The sequence below is a fragment of the Scyliorhinus torazame genome, chromosome 7 (genome assembly GCF_047496885.1).
Source record: "Scyliorhinus torazame isolate Kashiwa2021f chromosome 7, sScyTor2.1, whole genome shotgun sequence".
NCBI classification, from domain to species: Eukaryota; Metazoa; Chordata; class Chondrichthyes; order Carcharhiniformes; family Scyliorhinidae; genus Scyliorhinus; species Scyliorhinus torazame.
This window is the reverse complement of record NC_092713.1, coordinates 88,171,241-88,184,387: the sequence shown is the minus strand read 5'-3', so window position 1 is coordinate 88,184,387 and position 13,147 is coordinate 88,171,241. Positions and strand designations below refer to the sequence as shown.

General features: G+C 45.5%; 1 protein-coding gene across 3 annotated transcripts in view; it reads right to left on the bottom strand.

The window, feature by feature from the left end:
- efcab14 (EF-hand calcium binding domain 14) overlaps positions 1–13,147 on the bottom strand; it is a 140,167-nt gene that overhangs the window by 35,765 nt on the left and 91,255 nt on the right. For 2 of the 3 annotated variants that reach the window (XM_072511032.1, XM_072511031.1), the window contains one exon: positions 1,749–1,857. In XM_072511032.1, the coding sequence (XP_072367133.1) occupies positions 1,749–1,857 (109 nt within the window). Of the gene's footprint in view, positions 1–1,748; positions 1,861–13,147 lie in introns of all 3 variants that reach the window. The other variant, XM_072511030.1, reaches the window with a different exon arrangement.

Genomic DNA, 13,147 nt, shown 5'->3' with positions numbered 1-13,147 from the left:
ACGAGGAAATAGATAGATTGCTGGACACTAAAGGCATCAAGAGGTATGTGGAGAGAGCAGGAGTATGACATTGCCACAGAGGATCATATTGAATGATCACATTGAATGGTGGAGCAAGTTTGAGGGGCTGAATGACCTACTCCTGTTCCTATTTTCTATGTCTCATCCAGAAGTGATAGCTACTGCTTCAGTTTATGACATCTGATAAAAACAATTGAAATTATTTTCTCTAATCACTAAAAACATACCATGAAAATATGTAAAGCTGGTATTTTTAAATATTAGGAATGAATATGCAACAGCAAGGTTGACTTTAGTTATTATACTTAATGATCTGTTGAGTTGCTCGCAGAAAAATACTTTTCACTGTACCTCGGTACACGTGACAATAAACAAATCCAATCCAATCCAATCCAATCCAATCATCCACACTCCAGAACATATCCAGTAATATACCCATTACACTACAATGGAAATAAGGGTTAAATAGCATTGATGGGACCTGTTTGTAGCTGCTGTTCTGATTCCATTCCAAAACATAATACAGTGAACAAGTAGAATTCTGTCCATGATAAAGGTTAAAAATGCACTATTTAAATAAAAACAGCAATTCAGATTTAGAAGGCAGGAGCTATATAAATCGGTGAGCTATTAACCCAAGAAGCATTAAAGCAGCAACTTGACCAAACATGCAGGTACATGTGAGCTTTTCTCAAATGAGACGTGATATTAATTTATTGAAGTTGGTACCTGTAGAAGAAAATGTAGCATTGCACACCCTACGGCAATAGCCTTTATAGGTAAAACTGCATTTTAAATTTTTAACAAATTTATGTTTCCCCCTGTTGTGAGAGAAAAATGCAACTTTGAAAATGCCAATTTTATCGCAAACTGGTAATCTCAAGCACTGCAGAGCGCTGACATTCCCAGCTGCAATATGGTTTCCGCAGAGTCAAGCACCTCCAGGCTAGCCCTCAGACCTGTAAGAAAACTCTCTTTTCCTGTTGCTTCTAATGGAGCAGCTCCATGACACCCCTCATACTAGACTTCACCAGAATGGTCCAGGAAAGGAGGACGCCACCTCTGATACAGAAATAGGGTCAATGTTAAAATTGCTTTTTAGGAAAAATGTTGAAATATTTGATTTGCACTATTTTCTTGTATTCAAAGCAGGTTTACAAGCAGTAGTAAAAGGTTATTGGGAGTAGCAGTATTTAACAACTCTAAATTAAAGTGAATCAACACATAATACTAATCTTATTAGGGTCACAAGCAGGCTTACTTTAACACTGCAATGAAGGTGCTGTGAAAATCCCCTAGTCGCCACACTCCGGCACCTGTTCGGGCACACTAAGGGAGAATTCAGAATGTCCAATTCACCTAACAAGCACATCTTTGGGACTTGTGGGGACGAAACCAGAGCACCAGGAGGAAATCCACGCAGACACGGGGAGAACATGCAGACTCGCAGACAGTGATCCAACCCGGGTCCCTGGCGCTGTGATGCAACAGTCCTAACCACTGTGCTACTGTGCTGCCCTTAAAGATAGCAGGGTAGGTGATGTGCGTGACTGTAGAATATGGGAGCACCTAGACACCAGTATGATTGAGGAGCTTCGGCTCAGAGTCACTGAGCTGGAGACCGAGCTTCAGACACTGCAACACATCAGGGATGGGAAAAGTTACCTGGACACTTTGTGAAAACATATATTCCCTTTTTACTTTTCATCTTCAAATTACTTCCTTACCTTGACTGATGATAGTTTCTGTGTTTCCCATATTATCCGGCTTGCTAGTCAGGGCGTTCACCATAATCTTCAACCTCTCCCTCAGGTTTGACAATTGACTGCTGTCATTCTGCTGAGAGAGAAACAAGTACTACATTAGCAATAATTGTTGAAGATGATCAGCAATTAACAGACACAAAGCATCATTATTCTTGGAAGCAACATCAGGAATTCATGAAGTATGGTGGAGTACTTCAAAGCTGAACACAATAGTTTGGAATCTCATTTGCATGGGAAAAATGCTGTATATCAGAGAACAGATTGCATTAATTTTCATCGAGACCATAAAGGATATCTAATCGCAAGGAAATGAACGGGTAAAAGGTTGACCCAGGACAGAGGGCGAAATGAGGACCTGGAGGCAGTCAGCATCACGTAAAAGAACTATCTGTCCAATCCAGTCTGTCTCTGCAGAGTGGAGCAGCCGTATTGCAAGATAAATCAATGTCTGACATCGCAGAGAAACAAATAAGTGATGGGTATATTCATATTTTTCTTGTTTCACCTTCAAAACTCATGGAATTAATAATAATTGTAAGATTTAATAGTTTGAAACAGGTTTGCAAGCAGTACAAAGAACAAAGAAATGCACAGCACAGGAACAGGCCCTTCGGCCCTCCAAGCCCGTGCCGACCATGCTGCCCGACTAAACTACAATCTTCTACACTTCCTGGGTCCGTATCCCTCTATTCCCATCCTATTCATGTATTCGTCAAGATGCCCCTTAAATGTCACTATCGTCCCTGCTTCCACCACCTCCTCCGGTAGCGAGTTCCAGGCATCCACTACCCTCTGCGTAAAAAACTTGCCTCGCACATCTACTCGAAACCTTGCCCCTCTCACCTTAAACCTATGTCCCCTAGTAATTGACCCCTCTACCCCGGGGAAAAGCCTCTGACTATCCACTCTGTCTATGCCCCTCATAATTTTGTAGACCGCTATCAGGTCGCCCCTCAACCTCCTTCGTTCCAGTGAGAACAAACGGAGTTGATTCAACCGCTCCTCATAGCTAATGCCCTCCATACCAGGCAACATTCTGGTAAATCTCTTCTGCACCCTCTCTAAAGCCTCCACATCCTTCTGGTAGTGTGGTGACCAGAATTGAACACTATACTCCAAGTGTGGCCTAACTAAGGTTCTATACAGCTGCAACATGACTTGCCAATTCTTATACTCAATGCCCCGGCCAATGAAGGCAAGTATGCTGTATGCCTTCTTGACTACCTTTTCCACCTGTGTTGCCCCTTTCAGTAACCTGTGGACCTGTACTCCTAGATCTCTTTGACTTTCAATACTCTTGAGGGTTCTACCATTCACTGTATATTCCCTACCTGCATTAGACCTTCCAAAATGCATTACCTCACATTTGTCCGGATTAAACTCCATCTGCCATCTCTCCGCCCAAGTCTCCAAACAATCTAAATCCTGCTGTATCCTCTGACAGTCCTCATCGCTATCCGCAATTCCACCAACCTTTGTGCCGTCTGCAAACTTACTAATCAGACCAGTTACATTTTCCTCCAAATCATTTATATATACTACAAACAGCAAAGGTCCCAGCACTGATCCCTGTGGAACACCACTGGTCACAGCCCTCCAATTAGAAAAGTATCCTTCCATTGCTACTCTCTGCCTTCTATGATCTAGCCAGTTCTGTATCCACCTTGCCAGCTCACCCCTGATCCCATGTGACTTCACCTTTTGTACTAGTCTACCATGAGGGACCTTGTCAAAGGCCTTACTAAAGTCCATATAGACAATATCCACTGCCCTACCTGCATCAATCATCTTAGTGACCGCCTCGAAAAACTCTATCAAGTTAATGAGACACAACCTCCCCTTCACAAAACCATGCTGCCTTTCACTAATACGTCCATTTGCTTCCAAATGGGAGTAGATCCTGTCTCGAAGAATTCTCTCCAGTAATTTCCCTACCACTGAAGTAAGGCAAGGCTCACCGGCCTGTAGTTCCCTGGATTATCCTTGCTACCCTTCTTAAACAGAGGAACAACATTGGCTATTCTCCAGTCCGCCGGGACATCACCTGAAGAGTGAGGATCCAAAGATTTCTGTCAAGGCCTCAGCAATTTCCTCTCCAGCCTCCTTCAGTATTCTGGGGTAGATCCCATCAGGCCCTGGGGACTTAACTACCTTAATATTTTTTCAGACACCCAACACCTCGTCTTTTTGGATCTCAATGTGACCCAGGCTATCTACACACCCTTCTCCAGACTCAACATCTACCAATTTCTTCTCTTTGGTGAATACTGAAGCAAAGTATTCATTTAGTACCTCGCCCATTTCCTCTGGCTCCACACATACATTCCCTTGCCTATCCTTCAGTGGGCCAACCCTTTCCCTGGCTACCCTCTTGCTTTTTATGTACCTGTAAAAATCCTTGGGATTTTCCTTAACCCTATTTGCCAATGACTTTTCGTGACCCCTTCTAACCCTCCTGACTCCTTGCTTAAGTTCCTTCCTACTTTCCTTATATTCCACACAGGCTTCGTCTGTTCCCAGCCTTTTAGCCCTGGCAAATGCCTCCTTTTTCTTTTAGACGAGGCCTACAATAGCTCTCGTTATCCAAGGTTCCCGAAAATTGTCGTATTTGTCCTTCTTCCTCACAGGAACATGCCGGTCCTAAATTACTTTCAACTGACACTTGAAAGCCTCCCACATGTCAGATGTTGATTTGCCCTCAAACATCCGCCCCCAATCTATGTTCTTCAGTTCCCGCCTAATATTGTTATAATTAGCCTTCCCCCAATTTAGCACATTCATCCTAGGACCACTCTTATCCTTGTCCACCAGCACTTTAAAACTTACTGAATTGTGGTCACTGTTCCCGAAATGCTCCCCTACTGAAACATCTACCACCTGGCCGGGCTCATTCCCCAATACCAGGTCCAGTACCGTCCCTTCCCTAGTTGGACTGTCTACATATTGTTTTAAGAAGCCCTCCTGGATGCTCCTTACATACTCCGCCCCGTCTAAGCCCCTGGCACTAAGTGAGTCCCAGTCAATATTGGGGAAGTTGAAGTCTCCCATCACCACAACCCTGTTGTTTTTACTCTTTTCCAAAATCTGTCTACCTATCTGCTCCTCTATCTCCCGCTGGCTGTTGGAAGGCCTGTAGTAAACCCCCAACATTGTGACTGCACCCTTCTTATTCCTGATCTCTATCCATATAGCCTCACTGCCCTCTGAGGTGTCCTCCCGCAGTACAGCTGTGATATTCTCCCTAACCAGTAGCGCAACTCCGCCACCCCTTTTACATCACCCTCTATCCCGCCTGAAACATCTAAATCCTGGAACGTTTAGCTGCCAATCCTGCCCTTCCCTCAACCAGGTCTCTGTAATGGCAACAACATCATAGTTCCAAGTACTAATCCAAGCTCTAAGTTCATCTGCCTTACCCGTAATACTTCTTGCATTAAAACATATGCACTTCAGGCCACCAGACCCGCTGTGTTCAGCAACGTCTCCCTGTCAGCTCTGCCTCAGAGCCACACTGTCCCTATTCCCTAGTTCTCCCTCAATGCTCTCGCCTTCTGACCTATTGCTCCCGTGCCCATCCCCCTGCCATACTAGTTTAAACCCTCCCGTGTGACACTAGCAAACCTCGCGGCCAGGATATTTATGCCTCTCCAGTTTAGATGCAACCCGTCCTTCTTATATAGGTCACACCTGCCCCGGAAGAGCTCCCAGTGGTCCAGATAACGGAAACCCTCCCTCCTACACCAGCTGTTTAGCCACGTGTTTAGCTGCTCTATCTTCCTATTTCTAGCCTCACTGGCACGTGGCACAGGGAGTAATCCCGAGATTACAACCCTAGAGGTCCTGTCTTTTAACTTTCTGCCTAGCTCCCTGAACTCCTGCTGCAGGACCTCATGCCCCTTCCTGCCTATGTCGTTAGTACCAATATGTACAACGACCTCTGCCTGTTTGCCCTCCCCCTTCAGGATGCCCTCTACCTGTTCGGAGACATCCTGGACCATGGCACCAGGGAGGCAACATACCATCCTGGAGTCTCTTTCCCGTCCACAGAAGCGCCTATCTGTGCCCCTGACTATAGAGTCCCCTATTACTATTGCTCTTCTGCGCTTTGACCCTCCCTTCTGAACATCAGAGCCAGCTGTGGTGCCACTGCTCTGGCTGCTGCTGTTTTCCCCTGATAGGCTATCCCCCCCCGACAGTATCCAAAGGGGTATACCTGTTCGAGAGGGGGACAACCACAGGGGATTCCTGCACTGACTGCCTGCCTTTTCTGGTGGTCACCCATTTCTCTGCCTGCACCTTGGGTGTGACCACATTTATATAACTGCGATCTATGATGCTTTCCACCACCTGCATGCTCCTAAGTGCATCCAATTGCTGCTCCAACCGAACCGAATTAGTGAAGATAATTGGGAGTAGCAGTATTTAACAACTCTAAATTAAAGTGAATGAATAAACAATAAAGATGGCAGGGTAGCTGATGTGTGTGACTGCAGAATGTGGGAGCACCTGGACACCAGTATGATTCAGGTAAAACACATCTGTACTAAGTGCCTGCGGCTTGAGGAGCTTCAGCTCAGAGTCACTGAGCTGGAGACTGAGCTGCAGATACTGCAACACATCAGGGAGGGGGAAAATTTACCTGGACACTTTGTACCAGGAGGCAGTCACATCCTTTAGGATAGAATTTTCTGATTTGTTCAATGAGAGGAGGTTGTGACCACTAGGCAGGTGCGGGTAGCTAGAAGGTAGAAGTGGAGAAGCCTCTGTTTTTGCAATTGTGCAACAGAGTCAAAGTGCTTTCAACCTGCACTGATGCAAGTGGAAGCTGCAGGGTGGATAAGCGAACTGACCATGGCACACAGCAGACCATTTAAGCAGTGGAGTGAATAAGACTGGAGTGGTAGTAGGGGGCAGTATAGTGAGGGGGATAGACACAGTTCTCTGCAGCTGAGTGCAGCAGTCCAGAAGACTCTGTTGCCTGCCTGGTGCCAAGGTTCAGGACATCTACTCTGGGCTGGAGAGAAACTTGCAGTGGGAAGCAGAGGATCCAGTGGCCGTGATTCACATCGGTACAAACAACATAGGCAGCACTAGGGAAGAGGTTCTGCTTCGGAAGTATGAGCAGTTAGGGGCTAAATTAAAATCCAAAACCTCAAAGTAATCATCTCTGGATTATTACCTGAGCCGCAAGCAAATTGGCATGGGGTAAATAAGATTAGGGAGTACAATGCATGGCTAAAGATTGGTGCAAGAGAAATGAGTTTCAATATGGAGTACTCGCACCAGGACTGGGGAAAGTGGGAGCTATGCTGTTGGGATGGTCTTCACCTGAAATGTTCTTGGAACAGTGCTCTGGGGAGTCATACAACTAGGGCAATAGAGAACTTTAAACTAAACAGTAAAGACAAGGGATCAATTGTGGGAAGGTGCGATCAATTAGAGAGAAGACAAGGCAAGAGAGTAAGGTAGCAATAAGAGAAGTGATAACCAGAGTGTGGCAGGAAGGGATAGAACATATTAGCAAGTGCGCCAGCAGAAAGGGCTATAGATTGAAATAAATGTAAAAAGATAGAGTTAAAGGTGGTGTATCTCAATGCATATAGCATTCATAAAACCGATGAATCAACAGCTCAAACTGAAATAAATATGTATGATCTCATAGCCATTACATAGATATGTCTGCATGCTGACAAAGGTCGGTACCTGAAGCTTGTTAGGAAAACAAAGCAAATTTCAATTAGATTTGTATCGGTAAACATTAGAAATAAGGTATCGTTTCAGTTTTTTTAAAATTCATTTACGGGATATGGGCATTGCTGGTTAGGCCAGCATTTATTGTCCATCCCTAGTTACCCTTCAGAAGATGGTGGTCAGTTGGTTCTTGAACCGTTGCAGGATGTTGCCCTAGCGACAGTGAAGGAATGGCGATATATTTCCAAGTCAGGGTGGTGAGTGACTTGGAGGTGAACCTCCAGGTGGTGGGGTTCCCAGGTATCTGCTCTTGTTCTTCTAGATGGCAGTGGTCGTGGGTTTGGAAGGAACCTTGGTGAGTTACTGCAGTGCATCTTGTAGATGGGACACACGGCTGCCACTGTTCATCGGTGGTGGAGGGTTTGAATGTTTGTGGAAGGGGGAGCAATCAAGTGGGTTGCTTTGTCCTGGATGGTTTTGAGCTTGAGTGTTGTTGGAGATGCACTCATCCACGCAAGTGGAGAGTATTCCATTATAGCCCTGACTTGTGCCTTGTAGATGGTGGACAGGCTTTGGGGAGTCAGGAGGTGAGTTACTCACCATAGGATTCCTAACAGTTGACCTGCCCTGTTAGCGACAGTATTAATATGCCGAGTCCAGTTTAATTTCTGATCACTGGTAACCCCCAGGATGTAGACTGCGGGGAATTCAGCGATGGTAATGCCATTGCATGTCAAGGGGAGGTGGTTAGATATTCTCTTGTAGGAGATGATCATTGCCTGATACTTGTGTGGTGCGAATGTACCTTGCCACTTGTCAACCCAAGCCTGGATATTGTCCAGGTATTGCTGCATTTGGACTTGGACTACTTCATTATCTGAGGAGTCACGAATGAAGCAGAATATTGTGCAGTCATCCTTGCTTCTTCTGACCTTATGATGGAAGGGAGGTTATTGATGAAGCAGCTGAAGATGGTTGGGCCTAGGGCACTACTCGGAGGAACCCCTGCATGCCCTGGAGCGGAGATGATTGACCTCTAATCACTACAGCCATCTTCCTTTGTGCCAGGTATGTTTCCAGCCAGCGGAGAGTTTCCCCCCTGATTTCTAGGGCTCCTTGATGCCATACTCAGTAAATTCTGCATTGATGTCAAGGGCAGTCACTCTCATCTCACCGCTGGCATTCAGCTCTTTTGCCCATATTTAAACAAAGGCTATAATGAGGTCAGGAGCTAAGTGGCCCTGGCGGAGCACAAACTGAGTATCTGTGAGCAGGTTATTGCTGAGTAAGTGCCGCTTGAAAGCACAGTTGATGGCTCCTTTCATCACTTTGCTGATGATGGAGAGTAGACTGATAGGGAGGTAATTGCCTGGGTTGGATTTGTCCTGTTTCTTGTGTGTAGGACACACCTGGGCAATTTTCCACATTGCCGGGTAGATGCCAGTGTTGTAGCTGTACTGGAGCAGCTTGGCAAGGGGTGCCGCCAGTCCTGGAGCACAAGACTTCAGTACTACTGCCGGGATATTGTCAGGGCCCATAGCCTTTGCAGTATCCAGTGTCTTCAGTTGCCGTTTCTTGATATCACGTGGAGTGAATTGCATTGGCTGAAGGCTGGGGACCTCCGGATGGGACGAAGATGGATCATCCACTCGGCACTTCTGGCTGAAGATTGTTGCAAATGCCTCAGCCTTGTCTTTTGAACATATTTGCTGGGCTTCTCCATCATTGAGAATGGGGATATTTGTGGAACCACATCCTCCAGTCAATTGTTCCAATTGTCCACCACCATTCACAGCTGGATGTGGCAGAACTGCAGAGTGTAGATCTGATGCGGTCATTGTGCAATCGCTTAGCTCTATCACTTACTGCTTATGCCGTTTGGCACACAAGTAGTCCTGTGCTGTAGCTTCAGCAAGTTGACACCTCATTTTTCAGCATGCTTGATGTTGCTCCTGGCATGCTCTCCTGCACTCTTCATTGAACCAGGGTTGATCCCCTGGCTTGGTGCTAAAGGAAGAGTGGGGGAATAAGCCAGGCCATGAGGGTGCAAATTGTGGTTGAATACAATTCTGCTGCTGATGGCCACAGCGCCTCATGGTCATAGTCTTGAGTTGCTAGATCTGTTCGAAGTCTATCCTATTTAGCACGGTGGGAGTGCCACACAACACAATGGAGGGTATCCTCAATGTGAAGACGCGACTTTGTCTCCACAGGGACTGTGCAGTGGTCACTTCTACCAATACTATCATGGACAGATGCATCTGTAGCAGGCAGATTGGTGAGGATGAGGTCAAGTATGCTTTTCCTCTTGTTGGTTCACTCACTACCTGCTGCAGTGCCAGTCTAGCAGCTATGTCCTTTATGACTCGGTCTGCTTAGTCTGTGGTGGTACTACTGAGCCACTCTTGGCAATGGCATTGAAGTCCCCCACCCAGAGCATTCTTGCATCCTTGCCACCCTCAGTGCTTCCTCTATGTGGTGTTTAACATGGAGGAGTACTGATTCATCAGCTGATGGTGGCCAGTACATGGTAATCAGCAGGTTTCCTTGCCCATGTTTAACCTGAAGCAATGAGACTTCATGGGGTTAGAGTCGATGTTCAGAACTCCAGGGCAACTCCCTCCCGATTGCATACCATGATGCCGCCACCTCTGCTGGGTCTGTCCTGCCGGTGAGACACGACATACCCAGGAATGGTGATAGTGGTATCTGGGACATGTCTGTAAGATATGGTTCTATGAGTATGACTATGTCAGACAGTTGCTTAACTAGTCTGAGTCAACTCTCCCAACTTTGGCACAAGCCGCCAGATGTTAGTAAGGAGGGCTTTGCAGGGTGGGGTTTGCCATTGTCGTTTCCGGTGCCTGGTGCTATTCCGGGTGGTCTGTCCAGTTTCATTCCTTTTTGAATGGCTTGCAAGGCCATTTCAGAGGGTATTAAGAGTCAATCACATTGCTGTGGGTCTGGAGTCATATGTAGGCCATACCAGATAAGGATGGCAGATTTCCTTCCCTAATGGACATCGGTGAACCAGATGCGTTTTTACGACAATCGGCAACGGTTGCATGGTCATCATTAATAATAATAATCTTTATTGTCAGAAGTAGGCTTACATTAATACTGCAATGAAGCCACTGTGAAAAGCCCCTAGTCGCCACATTCCGGCACCTGTTCGGGTACACAGAGGGAGAATTCAGAATGTCCAAATTGCCTAACAAACACGTCTTTCGGGACTTGTGGGAGGAAACCGGAGCACCCGGAGGAAACCCACGCAGACACAAGGGAAGTGCAGACTACGCACAGACAGTGACCCAAGCCAGGAATCGAACGTGGAACCCTGGTGCTGTGAAGCAAAAGTTCTATCCACTGTGCTACCGTGCTGCCCATTAGACTTTTAATTCCAGATATTTTTTATTGAGTTTAAATTCCACAACCTGCCATGGTGGGATTTGAACCCCGGTCCCCAGATCATTATCCTGGGTCTCTGGATTATTAGTCCAGCGACAATACCACTATGCTACCGCCTCCCCATAATTTAATTTTGCTGTGCCTGGAAGGATAAAACCTATGGCTTGATTCATGCTGGACAAAGGTGTTTGTCTGTTTGGGGGTTGGTTAAGTTCCAACTATGTTCTATTGTGCATAGAGAGGGCTACGACTTTGAAGAATAAAAAAAAAGGCATAAGCATTCGGGTGTTGCTTAGAGAAGCTTTTAAGTTTACTATAGCTGATTTGGAGGTTGTTCAGGATGGGTATTGAGAGGGAAGGCAGCTCTCTCAACTCGTCTAGAAGCAGTTGGATTTAGAAGGCTAAAGAGAAAACATCTCTCTCAGCATTGCAAGAAGAAAAGTCGCATCATGGTGGAATGGGGGCAGCACATGGCACAGTGGATGACGCTGTTGCTTCATAGCGCCAGGGACCTAGGCTCAATTCCCGGCTTGGGTCACTGTCTGTGCAGAGTCTGCACATTCTCCCAGTGTCTGTGTGGGTTTCCACCAGGTGCTCCGGTTTCCTCCCATGAAAAACGTGCCTGTTAGGTGATTTGGACATTCTGAATTCTCTCAGTGCACCCGATCAGGTTCTGTATTGCGGAGACTAGGGGATTTTCACAGTGACGTAATTACAGCGTTAATATAAGCCTATTTGTGACGCTAATAAAGATTATTATTATGGTTAAGAAAATAAGTGGAGATCTGAAGAGCAGCTAGTTCAAGAAACTAAAGAAACGAAGTGACGTTTCAAGAAGTCTGAGGTAAAAGATACTAGAACAGGGAACTGATCAGTAAAGTCACAGAGTTGAAAATACATTGGGTATGAGAGGCCAGAAAGATATCTGAAGTGATATTCAGGATTCTGAGATTTTACTACAATTTTGGTTGAAATAATAAGTCTTTATTGTCACAAGTAGGCTTACATCAACGCTGCAATGAAGTTACTGCGAAAAGTCCCAAGTTGCAGCATTCCGGCACCTGTTCGGGTACACAGAGGGAGAATTCAGAATGTCCAAATTACTTAACAGCACATCTTTCGGGACTTGTGGGAGGAAACCGGAACACCCGGAGGAAACCCACGCGCACACAGGGTGAACGTGCAGACTCCACACAGACAGTGACCCAAGCCGGGAATCGAAAATGGGACCTTGGGGCTGTGAAGCAACAGTGCTACCCACAGTGCTGCTGTAACTATGGTAATCGGTGGCTAGATCTCAGAATTTGCACAAAAACAGTTAAGACAAAGGAAACCTAAAAGGGGGTGGTGTAAAATCCTGGATTGGAATCTCTGTTAAATGTGAAGCACCAGCTTTGTTTAAAAGCATAATTTGTAAAACCTGGACTGGATTTCGGAATGCACCCAGTACAGGAAAACCTCTTTCGGAGACAAGATTTTAAAGCATGTTTTTGGCAGTGGAGTTTGGAAACACTCATGTGATCATATTCTGGGGCGATTCTAAGGAGGCATCCACAAATATTCACTTGAGGTTCAGAGTGGTCAGTGTATTTTCCCACAGTCAAATTGCGTGCTTAATGGGGACTTTTGTGTTAATAAAACCATTGTAGATTAAGATGTTTTTTGTAATCCTCGTTAATCCTAAAACCTGTATGTAATTGCTAAGCTAAAGGGGGAGTAAAGTCGTATTGTATCGTAATCCAATTTTTTAATGCTGAAATAAATGCTTTTTTTATTATTGTTAAAACTAATTAGCAATCCGGTGACTGCTCCTCCACATTTTATAAAAGAAATATAAAAGTTACTGTCTTTTGAGTCAGGGTTTAATTCTGGGATCTTCCAGTTCAGTTATAACATCAACTGGGATCATAACACGAGTACATGACATTTTAAAAGGACAGGATGCTAGGAAAAGGTGGAGGGGCAGCTCTGCTAATTAAGGATGGAATTAGTACAATAGAGAGATATGACAAGTTACCTCTGGGAGTAGTTAAACAACCCCTTAAGAATAACCACACTATAGGATGGGGTACAGAGGAAGAAATATGGGGGCCTGTGAGCAATAACCAAGGATTGGGTGAATCAGATTGGAAACGGTTGCTTGGAAGTTGAGTACATAGGCTATTTAAGGGATAATTTCTTAAGAGCAGCACATGCTACAGCCAACCAGAGAACAGTCTGTTGTAGATCTGGTATTGAGGCAGGATTAATTAATGACCTCA